The following is a 26,847-nucleotide window of genomic DNA, read 5'->3' as shown; positions in this document are numbered from 1 at the left end:
TTGGATCATCGATAAACAACTGTTGGAAAGTATTGTTCTCTGCGGAGACCTAAGAAACTACTCCTACTTAAATCAAACGTAAAGATGACAACGGAAGAATTCAAAGTTATTTTAGTAGGGGAAAGCGGTGAGTAAATTTTTACAGGCATTGTTTTTATTTCTGAACTTTATGGTCATTACTTTTTAATACTAAATGAACTACTAAAACAAAAGTAAAATTCGAAATGTAAACATCGTTTATGGTGCTTACTAAATTGACAGTGTTTTAAACATCTTCCTCTTACGTGTCTGAATACATCTAGATTTTGAAAAATGTTCGATTCACTTGTTATATATATCTAGGAGACTTTTTAAGCAAAAACATAAGAACTTTCAAACAACTTTTTTGCATTGTATTTGTAAAATTAAAAGCCCAATGGCTCAACGGTAGCTCTTCGCGCTTCCACAAAGCAGACCCGCGTTCATTTTCCGTGCTGGCCACGGTCGACTCAGCCTTTCATCTTTTCCCCAGGTCGATAAAATGAGTACCAGGCTTGATAAACTAAATTGGATTGAAAATGAAAAATTATCATATCGTAACCTCAGAACAAGACACCTAAACCCAGGAATAACACTAAGATGTCAGTGGGACAAAATTGCATTTCGTTTATCTATATATATATTTTCGTTTATGTGAATTCGTAGATTTTTCTAGATTCACTTTTAGAATACCTACTAGCTGCGTCGCTCGGCTTTTGACAAAATACCTCAAAACAGGATTCATCTCACGCAAAACCATCGCCCCCTGCAGCTACAATGAGCTAATGTGCATTGGAGCTGGCGTGCTGATTGGCAGCAGGTCGTCTTTTCTGACGAATCCCGTTTCAATTTGTGGCACCGTGATGGCCGAAATCGTGTCAGGCACTATGCCGGTGAACGGCACATTCCGGAGTGCATTATCAAACGCCACAGTGGACGAACGCCCGGAGTTATGGTCTGGGGTGCCATAGCATATCATGGACGATCACAATTGCTACGAATTGTGGGCAATTTGAACAGTACCCAATACATAAACAAAGTTTTACTGCCCCAAGCTATTCCTTTCCTGCAAGGATTGCCAGGGGCTGTATTCCAGCAGGATAATATCCGGCCACAGGTCTCCAGGACTGTCAAATCCTACCTTGATTCCCAGCAGGTACAGCTTCTTCCTTGGCCTGCATATTCCCCGGAAATGTCACCGATTGAATATGTGTGGAATGATGCTTCCTTCATGGTGTTGCGAGTTTCACAAACAGGAGTGTAACTAAATTGAAAGTGCTTTCTGGTCACTTTCTGCTAAAATAAAATTTTGAATTTCCAGATCTACTTTTACGTAAATAGTTAATTAAAAACCCTCATTTTTTCAAATGCCTCTAAAAGCTGTTAAATGAAAAAAATGAAAGCTCTCCTTTTCAGGGAATGTAGTGCTGAGTGGTACTAATAAACAGTAAAAAATTAAAATTTTTAAAATTAGCATTTTCGAGAAAAATAAAAAAAAATTATTTTTTCAAAAGTCTGTAGAAAGAAAACTTAAACATATATTTCAAAATATTGCATATTTTTTAATAATAAAAAATAACCTTTTCAATAAAACAAACCACAACAAAATATGTTGAATTTTTTCTGAGATAGGGTGATTCACCAGTGGTTGACCACCTGCCAGTAGTTGACTACTCGAGTGTTAATATGTACATTGTACAAAACAAGAACAAATAAGTAGATATTTTTAATCTGATTGCTGGAAATAATTTATAGCAACTCATGATGTGCTCTCTTATAATTTATAGTTGTAACTAAAGTTTTTAATGGAGGTTAGGACGGTACAATTACAAAGACGTATAAAAAATTTAAAGAAAATCACTTTCCTTACTATTGAGAATTGTCATGAGATAAAATGTTTAATAGTATTCCTCGACGTTAAATTTTATTCTTCGGGTTCATTTACTGATATATGCTGATCATCCATGTTTATACTAAGTAAAAAAAAATTGCATCAATTTACTAATCATTTATGCTGGGATTAAGGGGTGGTCAACTACTGGTTGTCTAAAATGCGATTAATGCCAGTAGTTGATCACAACGGTCAAGTAATGAACTTATGTTGGTTTTAAAGATTTTTTCTAGAAACTAAAGTGATTACAAACATTTTTTAGCTTAAGATAAAATATAATGCTATTTTTTTTCAAAAAAAAGTATTTTTGCAAGTTATTGACTAGACGCCTGTCCGCTGAACCATTGGAACCAAAATTTGTGACACGGTTATTTGAACAGATGTTCTCCTGACTGCGAAAATTTTAAAAAATATAGTACTAACGCAGATTCTGTTGTCGTAAACTAATTTCGGAGATTTCGAATGGGAACACCCACATTTTTCTTGCGCAAATTGATCCGAGTATTCAAAAACCTCAAATTGCGTTGTAACGAGTGGTGTGTGACAAAAACTGCAAAAATGAAAATTGTTTATCCTAGTGACAATATTAAAGAGAAGCATTTTGCATAGCTCACAGGGTAAGACAGTAGTAGAAGCACCAACCACTCTGAAAACCATGTGCAAAACTTAAGGAAAAAATCTTTTAAAAGCAGAGTGGAAAGCGTGTTTCTCCAGTCGGTGGTTAAGTTTTCGAACAAACAATTTTCGTGACACGTCGATCTATCTAACGCCATTTCTGGCTCATCAATACACTGATCAATTTTCGCACGGAAAAAGTCGGTGGTGTCATCTGAAAATTTTGAGGTTCTGTCATTGTAACCACAGCTATGAGATCACTGTCTTGTTTAAATTCATCGATCTCAAACGCATTTTTTCAAATAAAATATTGGATCAATAGGTTCAGCAAATAGGTCGCTTTGACTCCGTATATAGGGAAAGTTATTTCTGGACACCGACTTACATGATGGTGACGTCATATCTGCTAGGAGTGGCTGCTATGGACTTGGCGAGAAATTAAAGTGATATCGCTATGTTGGCATCATTTTTGTCAACTTATTTTCTGCGCCAAATTTGGCGAGAAATTGCTAAATGTCTCCAAATTTGGCGAAGTTTTTTTTATTTAATTGGTCATCGCTGGCAGAGTTTAAAAGTATGTGCAAGTATTGATTTTTTTAGCTATCGCTTTTAATTTATTTTTTGGATTATCCACGAAATTCTATTATCCGTAGTTACCATGTCACCCTATTCTGCAGATAATTTGGAGTTTATTGTACTTATACTGATTACCCATAATATCAATGCATTATTTTTAGTAGCAATGTTTTAATATTTAAGCATTATACGAGCGGTCTAGGGTGGCTAGATTCTCCACCTGAGGTGTCTTCGGCTAAGGCCCCTATATATACTAGCCGAGCCGACGCATTAGCTTAAAATTAGCCATTTTGGATCGGAGCGCGTGTTTGAGTGGTTGTCTTTTCTGGCGAGTTATCGCATTTGGTGATTGTTCACTGTGAGCAATTATAATGGCACGTGAATTTTCGGCAAATTTGGCGAAATCCGAAACTTTGCTGTATTACCCTAGCAGAGCAACAATGAAAAATCCGATCCAAAATGGCTGAACTTCAGCTGATGCGTCGGCCTGTCTATATAGCGGCTCTACCTTCGGCGTCTTATATATGACGTCATATGCGTTTGTAGTCTATAGGCTTGGCAAGAAATTGAAGATATAATATAAAGTTGGCACCATTTTTGGCGACTTAGTTTTGCGCCAAATATTACGTTTATTATATAAAATTATTTTCACGACATATTAGTCATCACTGTCGTAACCACCATCAAAGTCAGGTGACATCTGTGATGACATCATTGACCCAACAACCAATCACAGGCGACCTTTGAGGGAACATAAGTACATACAGGCATGCATCCGGTCTGATTTTAATACTGTAGATTTCAGATTTTACAGTGTTTAAAAAGTGGTCAACTACTGGCAGACGCTGGTTAACTACTGGAAGTGAGTGGTCAACTTCTGGCGAAATCTCCCTTTTTAACTTCTATTTGAAATAACTTACAAAATAGTAAGTAAAACATAAATATGATTAGAAACCGTTGATCCTGATAGTTTTATCGACACATAGAAAAATTTTCAATTTTTTTCCAGTTTTTTTCCCTGTGAAATTAAATAGAACTTGTAGAAATTTCCACTAAATGGTCAACTACTAGCGAATTACCCTAATGTACTTTAAAGATTTTGTCGAAGTGAGAAATGATTACAGGGCCGCCATCTTTGGTGCCCTGTATCTAGGTCCAAGAATTTTTTTGATTAAATCCGAAAAACACGTACAATGTATTTCTTGCTTCTTTATGCATTGTTAGTATATGTTAATTCAAAAAAATCTTAGACCATCAATGTTACCCCTCGTTGAATTGATATGGATTCTACGTATAGTTTTTGAAAGAAGCGAAGAGATATATTTTCTCTAAAAGGAATGATAAGATGTAGAAAGTTTAGGTTAAAAGATTGAGTTTGCGAAAAAAGAAAGAAAAGATTACGAAAGGAATTAGCTCCTAAGAACAACAGTGACTTTTTTTCCTGAACTGTTCTGTGGAAGTATTTAGTTATGAAAGAAGGGGAAGAAAGTTCTTGTTTCTTTAATGAATTGCAACTTGGTTGAATTTTTAAGATTTTGATGATATTGTTTTGTTTTTAAAGATAGAATGGAGAATATGATTTATTCTACAGTGCTAAGGTGAAGTTTAATTTTTATGAGCTTTCACACTTAAGTAATAAGATTTTTTTTTATGGACCAACTTAATTTTTGCGTAGTGCAAGAGCAGAATTTATCATTTTGTATGTTTTCAAATACGATATGAAGAGCTCAGAAAATGCAAGAATAAAAATGTTAGCTTCTATACAGGAAATTATGCTGTTTGTTTTTAAATTTTATTTTATTTATTTATTTCTTTAAGTTACGGCGGTTTTTAGTAATACAAATGATTTTTTGAGGCACTTTAGGAACGTAAAAAGAAAATAAATGAAAAAAAAAAAAGCGAAAAGTTCAGTTTCTAAATGGGTTATATAAGAATTATATTTTCCATACAGGCAGTCGATATTTTTAACTTTTAAACTGATACTGGCCGCCCTTTCTTCTAAATTATTTTGAGACTATTTAGCTTTAAAAAAAGGCCAGATTATTTATTCAGTTGGAACAAAAGTACACTTTAAATTTTTAAAGGGTTATAATTTATTTTTTAATTGTTTTAAAAGTTAGCAAAATATTTAATTTTTAACTAGAAGTGTTGCAAGTTAAGTTTGCTAAAGTACACAGTCAGCGAAGTTTCTAAAAAGAAGTCGTCAACGACGTTTCACTTTCAATCGAGCAAACGACGAACTTTCAGGTTTGAAGCCCTGGGTATTTCCGTCGGTTATTTCATAAGTATTGTTTAAATTAATTTGCTGAAACGATTTTTTGTTCATCCTAAAAAAAAAATCTCCTGTAAATTCAAATTAGATACGCATAGAGAAAAATGACTCCAGTAAAGAAAGATCTAATGTTGGACGAGTTCATTTCCTTTTACGGAGCTCATTTTGAGGGGGACGTTTCAATGGCATGAGTCAAATCAATGTTAGTAACCTAGTGTAACCAGATCATCAACACCTAGGTTGAATTTATCGAGCCGTTCTGTTCCTGATAAAAGTAAAGTCAACCAAAGTTCATCACAACGAAGCGCTCCTTGAAAGTGTTATTCATTACAAATAGAAACCATTATTTTCTAAAATTTCTACTAATGAGAAGAGCAAAAAAATCTCTAGATTTTCGTCAGAGTCCTGATAATACAGTCAAAAATCATCATCTACCCAAAAATTTAATTCGTGTACTTCGTTTACGATGAGTATCTATTCCAGGTACAGACGGTATAGATGCAACAAACCTTTACACCATCTCTTATTTTACGTTTCGTAATCGTTGAGCTTATGCACGTTCATGTGATTTAATGTTCACTTTCTTGTTCCTTTGTCCTGGTTTCCACTAATTTACTCTCTATTTTCTGTTAAAAGTAATAAATAATGGCTGTACAGTTATACTACACAACGCCGAATGTCGTTAAAGAGCGTTCTGATGTAAACATTTAATCATGCCTCAGAGATACAATAGTGTCTACTCTATAGACATAAAACTCTTATCATAAAACTAATATAACGGTTGAGGAGTTTATGCCTCAATACCCTGCATCCCTCAAACGATATCGTAAAGTAACTATAGATTTAATTGGTAAAGTAATTTGTGTCTTCATATGGTACAATAATCGTTTGATACCACTGTGCAGAAAAAAAAAAAAAACTTCAACATATTTCTGTGATTATTCATTCTGATTCTTATGTAAAACAATCACGTTCCCCTTTCTGGAAAGGCTCTATGCCCCCTTATTCGGTTTCCTACTGTTTCATGGCCCTCATTTTTATTTCGAGGGAAAGGGAAAATTATATTAACCATTAACATTTTCCTCAAGGACTAGAGTAGTAAAAATTTCAGAAGCATGAACAATTGTGGCAAATTAGAAGATTCAGCCGGGTATTCACCACTAAAATGTTTTTTTTTTTTTTTTTTCAATCAACGAAAACTACATTTTTTATGGGTTTGTTTCACAATCGTTTCATTAATTTCCCAGGGTATCAAACTCACTCCTTTTATATCCATTTCTAAAAAATAATTTTACGTTGTTAAATTGTTTTTAAAAAAGTAACGGAAACACCGCATGTTGCATACGAGTCCCGTATTATTTATAGGAATACATTCAAATTGCATTCACAGCTGTAATTAAGATCATAAACGAACATAGGGGAAGCTGCTGTACCCACGAACGAAATTTAATTTTAATTTTTTGCTGGCCTCTGGGAATGGATAATCGATCGGTAAAATTTTCTGGCAGAATCTACAACTTACAATCTAACTTGGGATATTTTATCAGGTAAAAATCTCAAAGATTTCAACTTCAAAAAAATTTTCTTAAAAACCATCTTTTTTCCGTGGTTATAACACCCCGTTCACCCAGCGGACAGGTGCCTTTGTACCCATGAACATATAAAAAAATAATACATAAATAGATCTAAGGAACTCAATTATACTCAAAACATTTTCATAAGCCATTTTATACAGAAATACTTCGACCATCCATTGAAAATAACACTACAAAAATATCCAACAGAAAATTAACTTTAAAAATTAATCGAAGGTTATTTCCATTTATTTATTTTCCTTAATTTTTAACTTCAGTGAACTCTTTGAAAACATTATTGCTCTTAAGAGAGTTAATGATGTTATGAATAATTAATATGTTTTTAACAACAAAAAAAAAAAAAAATAACTAGATTCACGATAGTGTGGCTCTCTATGTACCTACATAATAACTTCAATTTATATGCAAATTTAAACCTTTAACAAAATTAACCTATTACAAAAAAAAATTCACTTTAGATTAAAGCAACAAAAATAGAAAAGTCGACTTCAAATGAAAACAGGTGGGATTGACGGTCTGCAGATCCTACAACAGGTGGGGGTTACTTCAAGTTTATATCTTCAAGCCCTACTTCAAATTCATCATCATTGTTGATAGCAAATATCGGACGTTGATGACAAGGCACCATTTTGAGGTACTTCACATTGTAAGAAAACTCAGGTGTGACCCAAGGATACTAAAAATTTCCGTCCGTGGGTACACATGGTTATGTGTCCTAGGGTACATAGGTACGCCATTTTGGTTTTGCAAGCCAGTCACATCGACAAGACCACAGTTGCACAACATTAAAAATCAGAAGCAAAACCTTTAAAATATAGGGAAACATGATACCTACAACAAAAAAGAATAATACAATGCACGACGGGCGAAAAAAAAGAAATCGCTCATGTTTTTTTTTACTTAGATCCTACTAAAACCAAAAAAAAAATGTCATAGAGTTTTAAATATTTGTTTGCGTGTGTGATGGCGTTGAAACTTCCTGGGGTACTAGAGAGGACTATGACACATACATTGAACCCCAATTAGGATCTTTCTCGACGATACCCGGAATTTCCCGACCAACGTCCGTAGGTACAACAGTCCGTGGGTGCAGCAGCTTCCCCTAAGTGCTTCAAATAATCATTTATATATTTTCGTATTTCTGGAGGTACACCGCCTCCATTGTTTATCACTTTGTTATTAAGTGATAAACAATTGGAATGGTGCATCCCTGGAAAAAAAACGCATTAGCGCTAGGGCCTGGTGGGGAAAAATGTTCAATGGGGTAAAGTAATCATAAATCAAATAAACAGCTATATTTTCGAAACAAATGAAAGAATGAGGGTCATTTTTTTATTTTAGGTTTTGACAACTAAGAACTATATTCTAAATTCAAAGTTTTGTTACTAGCAGTATTTTATTTCGTGGAAAAATTTGTTCTGTGTGCGTATTAAACATTTTAAAATCTGAACACCTCTTTTAATTTCTTTGTAAAATCTTGTACATTAAAATTTTCTGCAGATTGGTTGAGCAGGCAGCTTCCCGGGTGTCTCTAGAACACGTCTGTATAAACCACTAAGCTGGATTCATTTTTTTATAATATTTTAGAACAACTTAAGTAAGATGGGGTTAAGTTTAATATACATCCTTCATTTAAAATAATTTAATCTTCACTTATGAAGCAGATATCAGTTAAATATTAAGTTTACTAACCATTTACTGTTTTTAAGGTAAATTGAATTAAATACAACTGAGTTTAAATTTGATATAGCATATTGATTGAATTAAAGCAAGATTGTAAGCCGATATTATTTGAAAACAAATCATAGAATTTTTTCAGCAACCACAGCTTTCAATTTATACGGTTAGAATAATTTATGCTATCCCCTTCCCCTCTCCAAAAAAAATCATCTGTTAAATATGAGTAAAAAGTAGAAATTTAGAACTAGAAGTATTTTACATGCATTGAAGAAATAGGTAAAGTTTGATTTTTTTTTCTTTTGTTTTTTAATTAAGTAATATTTTTTCGGACTCTTTTTGAATGTAATGTTTTCCTTTAATGTTGTTTAGGTAGTTTAGACATAATTAAAACGCTATCTTTAATATATCCCCCCCCCCCCAAAAAAAAAACATTGCAAATTATCACACCTTTTCTGAAGATATTGATGAAATTCAGGAGAGAAATATGATTAAAATTCTTAGTGAACCAACTTTTGACCATATTTAATCCTCAAAACTCTATTTAAATAAAGTTGAATTCTTCAAAAGAACTAGGTATGTTGAACATTAAAAAAATTACGGTTATTTATGATGGTTTACTGCCATTAAGCTAGTTAAATCAATTTCTTTCATCCGAAAATTCAGTGCAGCGCGTTCTTTATTAATGTAATATAGAAAAAAAGCAAAAAAAAAAAAAATTGAAGCTTTAAAAGAAATTTCTGTATTTATTATTTACCTATGTTGAAAAACACGTATTTTAAGACCACTTTACAACACCAGAGTCTATATTATAAGCATACTTAATTTCCTTTCTAATCTTAGTTATATCTGTGGCTGTAACTAGAATTAATATAATATTATACGGGAAACTTCTTAACTGATATTTTGCGGTGCTACGCGTCAGGGGCGGCAAATAGGGGGGTCAAGAGGGGCCGGTCGCACCCCAAAATTTTTTGAGAGGAATGATGAAAAATGAGCAAATTCAATTTACGCAAATAGCAAATCAATGTTATCAATGTTTAGAAAAAGTAATCTTGCTGGTTCCACCACGTAATGTTTAATGAAACTCGACACATTTCCAGACATGAGTAAGTGTTTTCCGTTTTTTGAATGATTAATTAGAAAATCATCAAGCCCCTTTACTGGCTTTTTCAGAACATTAAAAAATGATGAAGAATCATGGTTAATTTTAACTGAATACGTAATTTCCTCATAGAGGCTAAATATATCATTCTTGTGTGCTCTGTAACGATGGTTATGAGATCGATGGTTATGAGAGGCCCGTACAGTGGTGTAGCTGCATGATTTTCACAAGAAAAGGCCGTTCATTGTTACGGTCATATTTTAAGTGTGTTTAATTAATTAGTGTTTATACTTTCTTCTGCTAGAAACACATTTCAACTACTTAATGCATAGTATGCTTTCATAAATATTTCTTAAAAATACATACTATTTTTGAAAAAAAATATTTTACATCAACAAATAACTTTTTCTGAGGGCACTTGGGGGGGACTACGCAATCTCGGAGTGACACAAGAGGGTCTTTAGGAGACAACACAAGATAGTCTTTTAAACCACAAAACCCTTTTCGATAATTTCAAAGCAGAGATTTTGGAAAACGACTCTTTCAATAGTTAAAAAGCTAATGTCCTTTAACTTATCTTTGTTTGAATTTTTATTCGCTTTCTTTGTATTGAGGAGCGTTTTTGAACAATGCTTTCTTCAACCAGCTAACCTTAATTTTTGGACTGTTCAAGCTTTAGTTCAAGCTGCAATTGAAACTATTAATAAATTTCGCGTAGATGTATATTTCAACCAAGCGTGGATCTTTTCAAAAAAAAAATTCTTACTCAAAACTATTTTAAAGAGGCGCAAAGAATATTCAAATGAATTTAGAAGAGGTGACCATAATGCACATGACGATGTAGTCAAACATTGATTTAACATTATTGTAAAAAGGAATAGATCAAGTTTCTAATGAAATTAACACAAGATTTGATGATAAATATTTCCCTGTATTGTTATCTCTATAATCCTGTACTGTTGGCTCTATATTATCTGGATTGGATATTGAAAACAAAAAATAAAATGTTTCAATAATGAGTAAAATTTATAGCATGAGGCAAGAAGAATTGTCAGAGGCTGGACTATTCAATGGTGAAAAATGAAGACTATCACAATTTTTAAAGTTACCTGGGTGATTTTGAAGCGCAAGATGTGAAAGGTGTGTTTTCATACGCAACTTTGTTACTTCAATTATTTTTCAACTATTCCAATCAGTTCATCTAGTAGAGAAAATTCATTTTCGTGTCTCAGGAGGTTAGAGAATTATTTTCGAAGCTCAATGGGGGAAAAAAACTTACTGAAAAAAGAGCATGACACTGGACAATGCTGGATTAGGAACAAGATTTCCAGTTATTCTGTATTTTTAAAATCAAGCTTTAAAACTTTATTAGAAGATAAAAACTGTAGTATCAAGGTCCTCTGCATCATAACATTGTTTAATAAAATAAATTACAAATTTTGTCAAAAAAATTTAAATTGTTTTTGAACACTAATTTTATTAATTCTAAACCCATATCATGATTACTTGTTGTTAGCCAATATGTTTTGTTCCATACTGAGGTATAATTCATATTTAAGAAATTCGACCCCCCCCCCAAATGAAATACTGAAATGCCGCCCCTGCTACTCGTATTGCAACCTGAGGTGTTTCTAAGATTCTTTAAAAGGATCTTTTGCAACGTGGAATTTTTTTCGGACATGGTCTCATAAGAATGTGGCCCATTCTTCAGTTTTGCACAAAAAATAAGTGAAACGCTGTAAAATCATTCCATAGGAAAAGATCGTTTTTAATGATTTTTTTTTCATATTTTAGGCGGGAATAACTCCATGAGTCTACAAACTTGCTACAAATGTTCATAATTTTCAACCTGTCTAGCCCTTAGGGAAAATGTTAATGGTTAATATAATCGTTCCTTCCGCTTCAAATAAAAATAATGGCTTTGAAACTATCGAAAACGGAAAAAAAATGAAGGGGAGTAATGGGAGAAACGGTTTTCATATTCAGATGGTCATTTTTTTAAAAAATGGTGGCTCTGAAAGGAGGGCGTCAGAAGCATATTGAAGATTTTTTTTTTCTGCACAGTGTCATTAACTGTAGCATTTTAACGTTAAGTGCAGATGAGTGAAGTGTCAATCAGATGTTATCAATAACATCAGTCGGAAGAGTCAAAATTAAAATTTTTCAAAAGTGTATTTAACACTTTTTATTTATTTGATACTTTACTTATAAACAGTGTAGAAGAAATGTGTGTAAAATAAAGAAATAAATGTATAACATAAAAAATGTAGCGCTAAGAATAAGAAAAGTGTGAGAAATAAAATGAAACGTAGCATAGGCAGAAAAAAAAAACAACAGTTAAAATCCGCTTCTATTACCGATCATAAAACACACAAATTACTTATTCTCAGACACAAAAATCGCAGTTTTTGTATTTTATTTCCGGAGTTTGATAACCAGGCACGTTATCGGTCATATAGCAATGTTTTCAAGAAAATTTCTTAGCAAGGAAAGAAAAATCTGAAAGTATTTCCAACCAGTAAAACACGATCTATGATATCACTGATACACTGTAAAAAAATTCCGAAACATTACTGGTTATTTCCGTGTCACGTTTCGGGATTCTAATGGTTTTTATCCACCTCCTGGAAAAATTAAGTATTCTTGACAAAAAGGTTCCTGAATTGCTACAAGTCGCAAGAATGCAGACTTTTCACTGTTGTGAAAAATATTTTTAGCTCCCAGTTTAAAGATTAACTGTGCCTATTTATAAAGTGTATCTGCTTTCCATGCTAATTAAGCTCCCAAAGGGAGCGAAAAAGTGTGAACTGCATTGCTTTGCAAGATTTTCAGGCAAGTAAAATTCTCGTTACTGACTTGCAATTCTGACATAGCTTTGACCATGTTTGCAATAATGCTCTTTTAACTTCCTTGATAAATCAGAATGATGCCAAGATAATACTTCCATAGACACCACTGGTTTTAAAGATTTCTGAATTTTTAGGAGGTTTCCAGGATAATATCAGGAAGGTTACTGAATTTCAGCGGAAGAAGTTCCTGGAATTTGCAAGCTATGTTACTGGCAGATATTGGGCTCATCAGCTGCCCATTATTTTCCAGGAACGTTTCTAAATCGTTTTCACAGTGTATAGAAATTGTAATGAACTTTTCTATTTTTATTGTATAAAAAGCAGAAAAATATTTTGAAATAGAACGTGATTAGGCGGATAACCGCATTTTAAGATCAAAACATTGTATTCATTAAAATAATTTGTTTTCTTCTTTTTTATCAGGTGTAGGAAAGACAAGCTTTGTAATTAGATTTGCAGAAGGGCGTTTTCAGAGTAAGTTTGTTTACATTCCTTTACTAGATATCATTCTTTGAAATAACATTCGCAAGTATATGTCAATGTATGTGTTTGCGGGCATATGTGTGTGTAAGTATCTCTCTAATTTACGGATTTTACGCACAGGTAAGCTAATAATGACTTTATGGACATATTTTTATCTTCTCTTTATTTCTCAGAGTGCATTTTTATCACGAGCATCCTTAGAAGTGAAAGTCCGAAAGTAAATTATCTTTAAATTATCTTTATTGCCGGAACCGTAGAAACATTTGTATAGCTCAAGTATCTTTTAGGGCCTTTCCAGACGACAAAATGATCACTATTTTAAGTATCTCATTTTTATCAAACATATTGCGTGGTTTTAAATCTTTGCATAAACGTTACACGCCGTAAATGTATGAATATTTTTTATGCTCTAAAACATCAGTGATCGAGTTTCTTTGATTTTCTGGATTTTTTTTTTTTCGAAGTTTCAGTACAGTAACAGAAAACAGTACAGTAACAACGGAAATTACAATAGACAGTTGATTGGTTAAGATAAAATAAAAAAAGTGTGGGTGAATAACCCGCAATAACGTTACTAACCGTAAACTGAAAAAGGAAACGAAAGCAAAACCGGAAAACACGAAGTAGAAATTAGTTGGCTTGGAGATTGCCTTTCACAAATTTGTTTTAATGATGAAAATAAAGATGAAATTTTATTTTTCGGTGTTGCACTATCCAAAAATGTTTTAAATCATTAGCATTGTACACTGGCGGACAATTGTTAAGGACGGATGGCAATAGCAGCGTTAGCAACCACAAAATGGCAAGGCAAGGAAATATGGAAATTAGCAAAAGTTTGGGACACAGTGAGACGTGTTGTGAGTACTCAAATTTTAGATTCATGACGTTGCTGGTCACGTGATAGCGCTGATAAGCGATGTAAAGGATTTGACGCTTGATGAACATTGTTGTTCAAAGGCAACGTTTGACGGAAAAGAGTCAAATGAAAAACTTGTATTTTTCGGTATGTCTTTCCGACATTCTTTAAATAATTTTATGGGTGATCATGTGGTTGGCAACATCGAAGAAAGGCAGAAAAATTTAGATGTTTCCAGGGCGTTCGACGTCAACCACAGGGTTGTTTCGAGGATTTGGAAATCATTTCAATTCCGTGACATTTGTAGCAAATGTCACGGGGGAGGTCGTGTACTCAATACGACGTCAGAAGAAGATTGGTACTTAGTGCTAGCAACGAAAAGGAACCAGCGCAGCACAGCTACTGAGGTAGTAAAGCAGTTTCCTGCTGCTACTAGCAAGCAAATATCCCGAAAAACTGTAGCCAGTCGTTTGTTTGCAGTAAGACTATACGCCCGTCAGCTTGTTTTGTACATCCCATTGTCTACAAGTCAATGTTTTGCTCGTTTGTAATGATGTCTTCAGCATCGCAATTGGAGAGAAGTCGACTGGGCTTGTGTACTATTCTCAGATGAAAGCAGGGTCAATCTGTCGTCTAATTGTGAACGACAACTAACCTGGCATGAGAGTAGAACAGCATACAAGCCGGCAAACATAAAAGAAACGGACTAGTGTGTCATGGTATGAGTAAGATATTGATCAATGGCCATACGTTGCTCATGTGCTCCCAAACAAGACTATGACCACTGCCGATACATTAATGTTGCTCTGCTGCCTCATGTTCAAGTGTTCCGTGGCGTCGTGACCGATAAATTCGTTTTCATGGATAACAACTCACTATTTCATCTAACAATCGCTGTCCAGGAGGGCCTAGCTCACTCAAAATATTCAACCCATCGAATGGCCAGCACGTTCTATAGATCTGAATCATATTGAAAATGTTTGTGATGCTTTGGGGAGCAATCTTGCTGGTCGACTACGCCCTCCAATAAGCAAGGACACCCTTATCTGTGACCGACAGAAGAATGGAATAAATTACCCCAAAAGCTGCTGGAAAATGTTGTGTAAAGCATCACATGACATGTAGAAGCTTGCATCGCTCTTCATGGTAGCCATATCCCATATTGACATCTTACGCCGAAACGCCTGGGGGTGGTAATAACATTTTTTCATTTTTGCGTATTCAGCCCAAAATGTCCGTTTTGTCCTCTGAACATTTTTCAACACCTTTTGGATCCTAGAGCACAATAAATTATCGTCATTGCAATGTTCTAGAGTTCTGGCATTAGTTTTCTTTCACTTGGCATCGAATTACACTTACTTTTTTAAGCGCTACATAACAAATTGGGATCCGTCCTTAGCAATTGTCCACCAGTGTATATAAAGGACTTCAGGTTTGCACATGTTCACATATGAGGTTACTTAGATTGAAAACAATCTTGCATAAAAGTCTTCAATTGTGTATTTTACAAGTAGTTTGAAAGGGATAGTGTTCTAGTCTCGAATTTATACGAGAGTGCATTTGATTAGTGTCAATCAGAGAGACAAGAATTTTTGATGTGTATAAGAAAAAAAGAGCTTTTGTTGAAACTAATTTTCATAAAATAAATTTTGTTTTCAAATTGTAGAATATAAGTTACAAAAAGTAATTTCAAGTTCATGTGATAATGCAGAGAAACACTTTGTTAGCACTTAATTGCATTTGACTGCGTTACAACTGAAATTCAATTCGTGTACTCTACAACTCCATATAGCTAGGGAATGTCGATGATATTAGCCAAATTTCGCGTGTTATGCCCCACTAGCATTTTATGTGTCCTCACCTACTTTTTTTACCTCGTATTATTTCCATCGTAAACTCTAAATCGTAAAATATGTATCCAAAACTTTTATTTTGGATACATATTTTACGATGCTTTTATGCTTTTCAATTAGGTTTTGAAGTTTTACTTTGCGACTAAAAATGTAATTTCTGCAAGCATTTTTGCATTCCAAAAAATTATCGTTATCATTGAACAAATAAACTATTTGCGGGATTAGAGGCTGAGTTTTTCCGAGATTTCTAAGCACTATGGGGGATAATTTATTACAATGAATTTATTTTACATTGTTTGAAATATACTATCAACTAATATGTGTGTAAAGATAATATTTAATTTATAGCCTCAAAGCTAATTTATGTAATATATTTTTTTTCATTATATACAAACTCTTATTTAAAAATTACTCTATTGCGGGCGCAAATACTGTTGTAATTTTAAACGACTCTCCCATCTTAATTAAAATTTAAGAAAGTTATGAAAGTTTATTTTTTATTTTTAACTTGAAAATGGAATAACTCACAAAACCATTATTTTCCTTTAAAGATGTTTACGAGAGCACCGTTGGAGTTGATTGCAAGAAGGTTAAAATGGACATCGATGGAACACCTGTCGAGCTACAGATCTGGGACACAGCCGGACAAGAAAGATTCAAAAGTATTATAAACAGGTTGCTAATACATTTAAGTAAATATTTTCTGGAATTAATAAAAAAAATATAACTTCTATAACAAGGTTTCTAAATCTAACTTTTTCATCCGAATGTTAAACTGTGTAATTTGCAAAAAATATTCTTCTGCAAATATGCCGTACATTCAACAAATATCATGATGTAATAATAAATCGTAACTATTTCAAATTATGTGCAGCCTTCAATTTATCTGCTGCATTGAACATCAAAAACGTTTACCAACTTTAATCGCCAGGCATTAAATTATGTGTAAACCTGTCTCCCCTTTTGTAAATAAATATTATATCGTCATAGTCAATCGATACTCTGTTGTAGTTAGGGCTTATACAGCAAAAGTTTTTACTTACGTGTGAATGGCATAAGGGCAAACAGCAGTTTTTAATATAAAAATAGCTGAAATAAAACTTTTACTCTTTCGAATTATGAGTTAATGTGATTAGTATTAGTTTGGTAAAAAAGATATGAACTTATTTGACCTTGCCATTTTTTTAAACATTGTTTTTGAGATATCACCGTGTGCAGTTTGTGCTAGTAAACAAACTTTTTTGATTGCATGAAAAATAAAATCATATTTTGTTAAATATTATATTAATGGTATAAGTATATGTTTCCAAGGATTTTTCTCATTTTAATTTTTTCCTGAATTCTGTAAAAATAGAATATATCCTTTGAATTCTGTAATGGGAAAAAAATAGTACAGTGGGCGCCGGTAAGTTGAATTAGTAGTTAAATGAATCAACCACTGTAATGTCTGTAAAGATTGATTTGTTTGATTTAAAGCATTTTACAGGTTCTTCCGTGCATCCCATGGTGCAATCATAATGTATGATGTAACCAAAAAAATAACGTTCGATGAAGTGCCGTGGTGGCTGAAAGAGGTGAACAGTACTTTGTCTGGTATCCCAATTTTCTTAGGTGAGTAAGGTTTTACTATCACGAATCAATTGAAATATTTTACTTGGTATCTTAATTATTTGGTAGCTTTTGCAAATAAGAAAGTAATTTTAAAAAAACAGTAGCACCTAAACTTACTTTCTACACTAAACAAGAAACGCTTAATAATTCTAAATGCTAGGAATTACACAGTCCACCTTACATCTTTTTGCAATTTACTTGTCTTTAGGAATTATCTAGTTCACGTTACACTAGAGATCAATAAAACTATTTCTGATAATATTGCCATTTACTTGTCTTTAGGAATTATCTATTTCACGTTTCACTAAAGATCGATAAAACTATTTCCGATAATATTGCCATTTACTTGTCTTTAGGAATTATCTAGTTCTCCTTACACTAAAGATCAATAAAACTATTTCTGATAATATTGCCATTTACTTGTCTTTAGGAATTATCTATTTCACGTTTCACTAAAGATCAATAAAACAATTTCTGATTGCAATGCCATTTACTTGTCTTTAGAAATTTACCGATCCACGTTTCATTAAAAATCAATAAAACTTTTCGTGATGTTTTTGTCATTTACTTGTCTTTAAGAATTACCTAGTCGACGTTACATTAAAGATCAATAAAACTTTTTCTTGATCTTCTTGAGATTTACTTGTCTTTAGAAATTACCTAGTTCAAGTTACATTAATGATTAATAAAACTATTTCTTGATAATATTGCTATTTACTTATCGTTAGGAATTACCCAGGTCAAATTACATTAAACATCAACAAAACGTTTTCTTAACCTTCTGAGCATTTAATTGTCTTTTTGCATTACATTGTCCACGTTACATTAAAGATCAATGAAACTTTTGGTTTAATTTTTTCGAGCTTATGTTTTCTCCTGGTTATGACAAGAAATAGATGGAGAAACACAAGAGTAGTTGAACAATATTTTTTTTCAAATAACAACATTTTTAAAGTGAAATAAGTAATTATGCTTCGTTTTTTTACTATAAGGGCAGTAGGCAACAAAACAGACGATCTTTCCCAATACGAAGTGTTAGAAGAATTAGCTCAAGACTTTGCTGAAGAAAATCGGCTCTATTTCTATCAAACAAGTGCTCTAGACAACAAGAACGTTACAGAAGTAAGTCGGAAGTAGAGCTCATAATGTTTTCCAAAATGTCATTATTTATACATTTAATTAAAACGTACAATAACTTACCTTAAATACTGTTTCACATTATAAAATAAAATCAGTTCGTAACTACGTCAGTATAAAAGTCATTTATAGTGGTTTAACTTTTTGCTAGAGAATTGTTTTGATCATAAACTATGAATATTTGTTTGCATTGATTCTTAATTTTTTATTTTAAAAAATGTTCACATTCGTTTTTTCCCTAAAATTTTCCCTATTTCTTTTCCTTTAAATGAATTTCTTTGTTTCAATTATTTTAACGTATTGATTCCCCTTGCGCAATATTCGAGAAGTGTTGCACAGTAAAACTATAAAAACTCTCACTTCGTCCGAAAAATTTTGAATTTCGTTAGATTTTTCTTATACCATTTTTATTTTCATTATTACTTTTTACGTATTATTATTACTGTTAATTACTAAAAGCACTGATACTACTTTTACATTTTTATTGTTACAGTATGTAAGTATTTTTTTTTTTACACATTGTCACTGTTAGAACAAATTTTGAACAATGTTATTGATATATTGCCAGCATTCTAATGACATTTCAATTTCGAAACGAATTTTGAGATTGCTCACGTCTAATAGTTCCTCGCTAACTTGGCGCAAAATAGAAACTTGCTGAATACTGATGTTGGACAAAAAACAGCAATCCAATCAATGAAGATGTCCAAGACTGTAACTAAGACCAAAGACCTTTTGTGGTGGTGTCATTTCAAGTCCCCAATCCAAAGATATATTAAACTGAGCATTATAATGATGCGGTTTTTGTTTTCCTTTTTTTTTTCTAAGGAACATGAACGCATTTCGGGTTCCAATCATGCAAATATTTGGCGAGTTTTGCAGTCCATCTTTCAGCCAATTGGTTGCTTTACTTTTGTGTTTCTCTGAAAGTTTGTTGTTAAACAGAGGCAATTTAGTTTCTGTGTGGTAGCGATAAAAGCATCAAATACAGAAACACCCCCATTTTCAGAAGACAATCTCCATTTCCATCGTAACAGCCAATTTTTAACTCGTGTGTAACCGAAATGATAGCCTACACTATTACAGATGTGCGATCAGCACCAATAAGGCTTATGAATTTAATCTGGGTTAATACATTTAATGTAATTTGCATTCTCGTTTTAATATTTATGAAAGCTCATGGCTACTATCTTGCCTTCTCTTCACGATTGCTTTTTTGTTGAGGAGATAAAACTATACTGTTCCAACGCTATCACCGCTAGCTAGAGGATAGTTCTTCAATATATCCCCAGTATTTACAATATACCAAAATTGATTTTGAATTACAAAAACTGATTTTCGCATTATCCTTTCACTAATTTTGGTCTCAGACTAAAAAGTTAATGAGAGAGATCTTGAAGCAGAAATTTACGCGGCTTTTAAATGGAGATATTGATGGAAGGGTATTGGACCTGTTCCTTTCTCCTGCTCCAAAGGACTTATCAAGTGCAATTTTTGTCATAACTTTCAGATTAACAACAGGTCATGACTTTCTTCATGGACGCCTACATCATATCGTTATAGCAAGTAACAGTAGCTGCCCATTGTGTTCATCAGAGGAAGTGTTGAACCTTTTACATTTAACGAGCTGCTATGCACTCTCTAGCTTTAAAAATTTTACCTCAGACAACTTTATCAAGGGTAAACTTTATTGGGCTGCAAGGAAACTTATGGAGGAAGGCGCCAGAGCCTTATGAAGTGGGGACAAATATATTTATCTTTTGCTTCTTGCTTACCCTCACTGATCTGAAATCAGATCAGATTCATAAATCTATTCTCGTTCAATCTCTCCAACACCAAACCATGTCTATCTAGAATGTCCTCATGCGATAAGACAACACAATAGATAAAGTGCACCGCTGTGGCCTCACTTTCATTGCACTTCATACATCTCGAGAAAAATTCAGTGCCATGGTAGAATCTTAGGGAACCTAATGTGACCAGAAGCTAACCAAGAATAAAATGTCTAGCCTTGTCTGTCTCCTCTAAAACCCACAGCAACTACATGGCAAAAGCCATGATATCAATATTCATTTATCGAAGTATTACACCGCGAGTTATTGTATAAAATATCTGTGTAAAGGGTGTAATAAATTTTACATTATATTTTTTGTTCTACAATCAGGTTTTTCAAAAAATGGCTTCTATGATGCTGGAAGACAGACGCAAAGTAGAAGAACCTGACGAGAGCTCGAGGTTATTTGAGAGAAGCAACGACTCTGCCTATGACGTTCGAACATTTTTTCTGAAACCAAATCCTCCCCAACAGAAAAAGTCATGTTGCAACCGCTTTGAATCATCAGACACAAAAGCACATGTTGTTTAAACACTTTAGAGCTTGAAATGCATTCAGAATGTTAAAAAAAAACATGCGTTTTATGCATGTAATATACTTTAGTGTATATTTATGTGGAACGGTTTTGGAATTGTTTGTCTATATTCATATGGAAATGTGCATTGTACAGATATTAGAAACAACACAATATGCCCAACTTCTTTTATTTTCATAACATTTTTTTCCCTTAATTTTCATGAAAATAAGCTATTATTTTTCCGAAAATACCTTTAGTAATAAATTAAGATGCATCATGAGTATTAGAGCTATTTCAATTAATTCCTACATTTCACGTTAGATTCATTTTATTAATGCAATGATCTGTAATATAAACTATTTCTCTGTACATTTATCATGTTTCTTATTAACCATCGACTTTTATTTGTAGTAGTGAAACAAAGACCTCTTTTAGAAACAGTAACAATTCAGAATGATTTAACAGAACTTGTTGAATCAAAATACATAATGCTGTCAAAATACACAATGATCGAAAGACAATTGACTTTTTAAAGCCTTATAATTATTTAACTACTACAGAAAAATAAAACCTAAAGATTTTTGTTTTTAATGATTTTTTATACATATATCAGTTTTAGTTTTGCTCAAAAAGTGGCACTGGAGCTGAACTAATGTAATAATGTAACCGTACAGCTCATTTTTTTCGATAAAAGTTTGAATATAACGACTATTAAATGTGTTTCCAATCACTGAGAAGTACAGTCATTTGGCGGTAGACAACACCTTGCTCAGTCTTAAATGGAATTTTAGAGGATATACCAGACACATGATAGCATGTTGTTTCTTTTAATTCAGCCGAAGAAGTAAACTAATATCTATAAACAGGTGAATCTAAATAGTCTCACAACCAGAAGCCACAAGGTGTACGATCAGGAGACCATGGATACCATTTATTTAAAAAACGTCGACTAAGGACATTTCTTTCCTTTAAAAGTGTCGTAACAGGAGTGGCTATGAGCGGAGGAGCTCCATTCTGCACAAATGTTAAGAAGATGACTTTATTTTTTTAAATAGCGCATTATATATTTCACCTGTGACAAAACTGTTTGAAATGCTTTACAAAGAAGTTCGTCAAAGATAAAGGGTCCATTAATTCAACTTCTGTGCCACCTTTTGGGCACTTTTCATTATAAGGAAATATCCCCCATGTGTCTTAGCATTTCTGTGCAAACCGCTTCATTTCACTGTAAAAGTTCAATAAAAGTTTTGAAAACTCTACAGACTTTTGAACCATCCTGTATGTTTTTAAAATAAAAGCAAAGGTTATTACATGCAATGTTTAAATATAAATGAAACTGGATTTAAAAAAAATGCGTTAAAAATCTTACGATGTGGGTTAATGGTGGTGTAGTTTTTCCAGTCTCATGCTCTGTCCTACAAATTAATAATAAATTGCTTTAAAACGTAGGACAAAATCCGGAATTTACTTATTTTGTTCTTTTTTTCATTCTATAGTTATTTAAACTAAAAATTGAGTTTCCGGTATTTTGTCACCTAAGTTTCGTTGCCATTTTTAATTCTTTATTTTTCCTTTCTTTGACTTGCGTTACTGAGATGAGATTATTGTTCTTGATTGGATTAATGAGTAATAGTTAAATATAATTTTAGAGCAATAAGTAATCAGCATCCAAATTTAAATTTAAGACGATCTAATGCTTTCTCTTTCTATTCCCGACTACTTAATTGGGTTTTGGAATTTGTAAGTTTAACAAATTACAAATTATTAATAATAAATAATAAATTGTTCTTTGAAAAATGAAGAAAGAAATATTGCATTTGCAATGCATTCTTAAAGAGAGTAACTTCATTAAACTAGTCAAAGTTAAATTCACGTTTTCTTGATTATACATAGATTTTTTCATTTATTAATTATCACCAAAGAGAGCGGGAAAGTATTGAAACAAAATAAAATACACTCAATATTTTCAAATACATATACATCATTTTCAAAAAATCAAAGACATAATATTAGGTATATCATATTAATTTCATTCAATAATACATTCAGTACTTTCTCCGAGAAGAAATTACATTGATCACATGTAAATAAATATAAGGCTAATATGAGCTATATAAATACATTGATGAGTTTTCCATGATGATAAGTTTTATACAATGACAGAAATAGTCGCAAAATTTAACAACTAGTTAGCTATACCGAATAGTAACTAATAGTTTTCTACACCCAACGTCGTCAGCAAGAACAAGAAAAAGTTTTCTTTTGACTTCTTAAAATAATTTTCTCTTCTCCATCCATATTTACTATTTTAAGACTGTCCATCAATATAGATGTAAGAGCTTCAAATGACTGAAAAAATTATCAACTTATTATATAGTGAGCTACTTTATACAAAAAAAATATAAAAACGAGTTAGAATTATATTTCAATGTATTTCAAGTAGCTGTGCGCTAATCAAATGATGAAAATTGCAAAGTAAAAAGAAATTACAAGCACAGTGTGCATTAGCATGTTATTTAACGTAGCTTGTTTTCGCATATTTTTAATTTGTGTCTGCTATCAAATCTCACGCAACGAATTCAAAGAAGAGAAAAACAACTAGAGAAATGGCTTTTGTATAGTTATGCAACGGCTATAATAGTCCGTCGATTTTTAAAAATTAGGAGTGAAATTTAATGTAAAACCTCTACTTAAGAATCATGTAAAAAACAATGAAATATGCATAAAAAGTAGATTTCGTCATGAAAAAAAAAATACTATATATATATATATATATATATATATATATATATATATATATATATAGCATACATATATATATATAGCATAGAACTTCTTTAGTGATGAATAAGAATCTGTAATTTGAAACTACAAAATCTAATGTGAAAAATATTAATGTAACCAAAAATGGTTGTAAAGTTTTCAAATTATTTTCGGATTTAGGCTCTATCCAACTTTTACGACTGGACCCAGCAAAACTTCAAGCTGAAAAGCCTGGGGCGGGGTGGTTACCTTTAATTATGTATGCTTTTTCTTGAACAGAACGCCACCTTGTGGTTTAGGAAATTAGTCAAAAAAGGTAAACATTTCAATTTGGCGTGGACAAGGCAGATGTCTCATTAGACAGGTAACGTAAATGTATCGGTCATGGTTACTTCTATCAGTAGCCATTAGATAGAGACTGCTGCACTTGAGTTACGAATTACTAATAGATCAAACTTAGAAATTTCTCATACCAAAGACATTTAAATGGGTTCATTAAAAGTTTTTCTTTTTTCATTTTTTTAAAAATCTTCATTTGAATGCTTTAAAATAAAAAGTTACCCTTTTAAATGTTTCAATCTGTTAATAGTATTTTCTACTTAATACTACAACTGCGCACATTTAATATTGCTTAGTTTATTTAATTTTAATGATTGCTTTATTTATTATGTTAAAAGTTTGAAATATTACAGTTGATTTCTGTTCAATCTAGTACGAATAAAACTGAAAACTAAGCGCCCATTCATACGAAAGTATAATTTTTTATTAACAAAGAGCAACCGGTTGTAAAGCCTAGAAATTCGAAAGGAAAAAAAAAAAAAACCAAAAAAAAGTTTCAAAACTTAACTGCAATCTTTGATTGCGGATATTTAATATAGTGAAGGGGCTTGGGGGGACAAAAAAAAAACAGATTTTCATTCTTTTTCTTTTTTTTTTTTTTCTTTTTTGGAATTAGTTGCTACGTACCTCCTCGATGTTTTCTGATGTATAAGCACTTGTCAGGAAATGTCGTTGGGTATAGCCCAGCTCTTCGATAAATGCTTCAATTTCTTCTTTTGGAATTCGATCCTTTGACCTTAAATCCCATTTATTACCAACTGAAGAAAAAGTATTTTGCTTTTTATAGAAGGAAAAAATTAATAATAATAGCAAAATAACACTTAAGTGTTTATATAATTTTCTCTATGCATGTGTAAGAAATCTAACATCAGAGAAATTGAAATTGTGTCTGTAAATGTTCCACATGTGTAAAATCCTGTAGCACCTACAGCCTTGAAATTTGGTATAAAATAACTTTTGATCCCGGGAATTTTCACCTTGGGGTATTTTTTAAGCTAAAATTTCACCTGAGAATAACAAAGAAATGAAAGTTTCCGCATCCCTTCACATTATATATGTCATTCAAAAGAGCCTTTTTTTCTGCATAATAATAAAGTTCGTTTCAATTTTCTCTTTTAATTATTAGGGCTCGACCGATGTCAATTTTTGGCCGATGGGCCGATGTCAATTGTTGGCCGATGGTTCAAATACGGGTCGATGGCCGATGGTCGATTATTTTCTGTTTCAAAAGGTCGATGGAAAAGCCAAACTAAGGACCGCCGAAATATAGGCTTCAAACATTTTTTAAGTAACAAAATAATATTCAGTACGTTGAAGAAACCGATGGCAAATCATATCTTAAAAAAAACGAATGGATAAATAAATTTGATAGCTAAGGCCTCTGAAATATTTATATTTCTTATATTTTTAATGAAATTGTTATCTCGAATTTTACAGCAGAGTAGAGAAAAATACAAGGGTCGCAGAAAAAAATTTTTAACAGAAGAAAAGATAAAAGAGAAAGATTGGAATTTAAAAGCTTGCAATGAAGAGTCACTCCATTGCACTAGTAGTTAAAAGCTAGATATTTATTGAATTTTAACAAATAAAAATATTAGTATGGAAATCTAAAATACTACTATCAAAAACATAACTTTTAAATGTTCTTGGAAAAGAAAAACCTTAACGAAATTTTCCTCACAAAATTTTTATCGAAAATAAATAAAAATAGAACTCTAGCAAACGAGGGCCCAGAGAAGCAGTTTTTTGAACTCAATCCTTCCCTTAGTGGCCCCAATCGTGGCTTGAAATTACATTTTTGGAACTGATTGAGTACTTAAATTCCACCCCTTCCTCTAAAGTTACCATCCATGGCCTGCAACCGCGTTTTCAAGACTACAATTTAGCAAAATTTCCGGGACAAATCCCCATACTGCCCTCTCTTCCAAAAAAAGTCTAAAATTGTGTTTTTGGAAGTTCAATTTCTAAAAACTGGTATAGGAGACTCCCTGAACTCCTTTTGGCTCCTTCCAAAATATAGCCTACAATCACGTTTATAAGCCTTCAATTAAAAAAAAAAATCCTGGGAGCGTCCCCAAATTACACCTTTAAACATCATTAAAGCTCTTCTAAAATTATTTTAGGAGTTCATTACATCTCTGGATACCGTTTAAAGTTGTGTTTTGAAGTTTCTATTTCGAAAGACTTCTGCACGAGATTCATATTGAACCCAATCCCTTCCTTTAATGTTGGCAAATAGTTAACAATCGCATTTTAAAAACTTCTATTTTGAAAAACTTCCTATGGAGGGCGAGCTCTACTAATATCAGCGATGATCCTCTAAAACTGCGTTTTTAGAACTTCAATTTCCGAAAACTGCTCCGGACTAGTACCTGAACTCCACTTCTCTGCATTTGATACCAAAGCTGGGGGTGGGGCCTACAATCATATTTTTAAGACTTCACTTTACGAAGATTTCCGAGGGAGGGGCACCCCTTAAACCCCTTCCGCCACCAACATCATTCTAAACCTTCTTTTTAGGACTTCAGTATTTTTAAATTTCTGTTGAAGGGCTCCTTAACCCCTCCCCCCCCCCCCACCAAACAGTTCTATAGTTCTTCTCAAGAAGCAACAATAGTGTTTCTGCATTCCTTGTGCTAACATGTGCCTTCATAACCTCTCAAACTTCTCCATGTAGAAGCAGTTCTACATCAGCTAAGAGTTTTTTAAGTACCTATTTACGAGTACTATCTAATACTCGATGCCGTAGTATAGTTGCACACCTCATTTTTGTTTAGGTTTTCTTTTTAAAAATTGACAATGACAACATATCTCTTTACCTAAAAATTACGACCTAATTCAGCCCCGCATAAAAAC

At 32.7% G+C, this 26,847-nt stretch overlaps 2 protein-coding genes across 2 annotated transcripts in view; one reads left to right on the top strand and one right to left on the bottom strand.

Annotated features, from left to right (window-relative positions):
- LOC129223039 (ras-related protein Rab-13-like) lies at positions 1-22,561 on the top strand. Its single transcript, XM_054857605.1, has 6 exons — positions 1-127; positions 13,022-13,072; positions 16,342-16,465; positions 17,277-17,401; positions 18,399-18,523; positions 20,703-22,561. Exons 1-6 carry the CDS (start codon positions 85-87, stop codon positions 20,901-20,903), a joined length of 669 nt encoding a protein of 222 aa, XP_054713580.1. The 5' UTR covers positions 1-84; the 3' UTR covers positions 20,904-22,561.
- Positions 21,772-26,847, bottom strand: part of LOC129217141 (ras-related protein Rab-13-like) — a 21,103-nt gene continuing 16,027 nt past the window's right edge. The window contains exons 5-6 of the mRNA XM_054851404.1: positions 24,619-24,749; positions 21,772-21,903 (exon numbers count right to left, since the gene is read on the bottom strand). Of these exons, the coding sequence (XP_054707379.1) occupies positions 21,772-21,903; positions 24,619-24,749 (263 nt within the window). The remainder of the gene's footprint in view (positions 21,904-24,618; positions 24,750-26,847) is intronic.

This window comes from Uloborus diversus, chromosome 1 (genome assembly GCF_026930045.1).
Source record: "Uloborus diversus isolate 005 chromosome 1, Udiv.v.3.1, whole genome shotgun sequence".
NCBI classification, from domain to species: Eukaryota; Metazoa; Arthropoda; class Arachnida; order Araneae; family Uloboridae; genus Uloborus; species Uloborus diversus.
This window is presented reverse-complemented; position numbering and strand designations above follow the sequence as displayed.

Excerpts from the sequence above, each read along its gene's own strand:
- LOC129223039 (XM_054857605.1), top strand. The coding sequence starts at position 85 with ATGACAACGGAAGAATTCAAAGTTATTTTAGTAGGGGAAAGCG. Across the intron at positions 13,073-16,341 it reads TGCAGAAGGGCGTTTTCAGA|ATGTTTACGAGAGCACCGTT; the intron begins GTAAGTTTGTTT and ends TTTCCTTTAAAG. Across the intron at positions 17,402-18,398 it reads TGGTATCCCAATTTTCTTAG|TAGGCAACAAAACAGACGAT; the intron begins GTGAGTAAGGTT and ends CTATAAGGGCAG.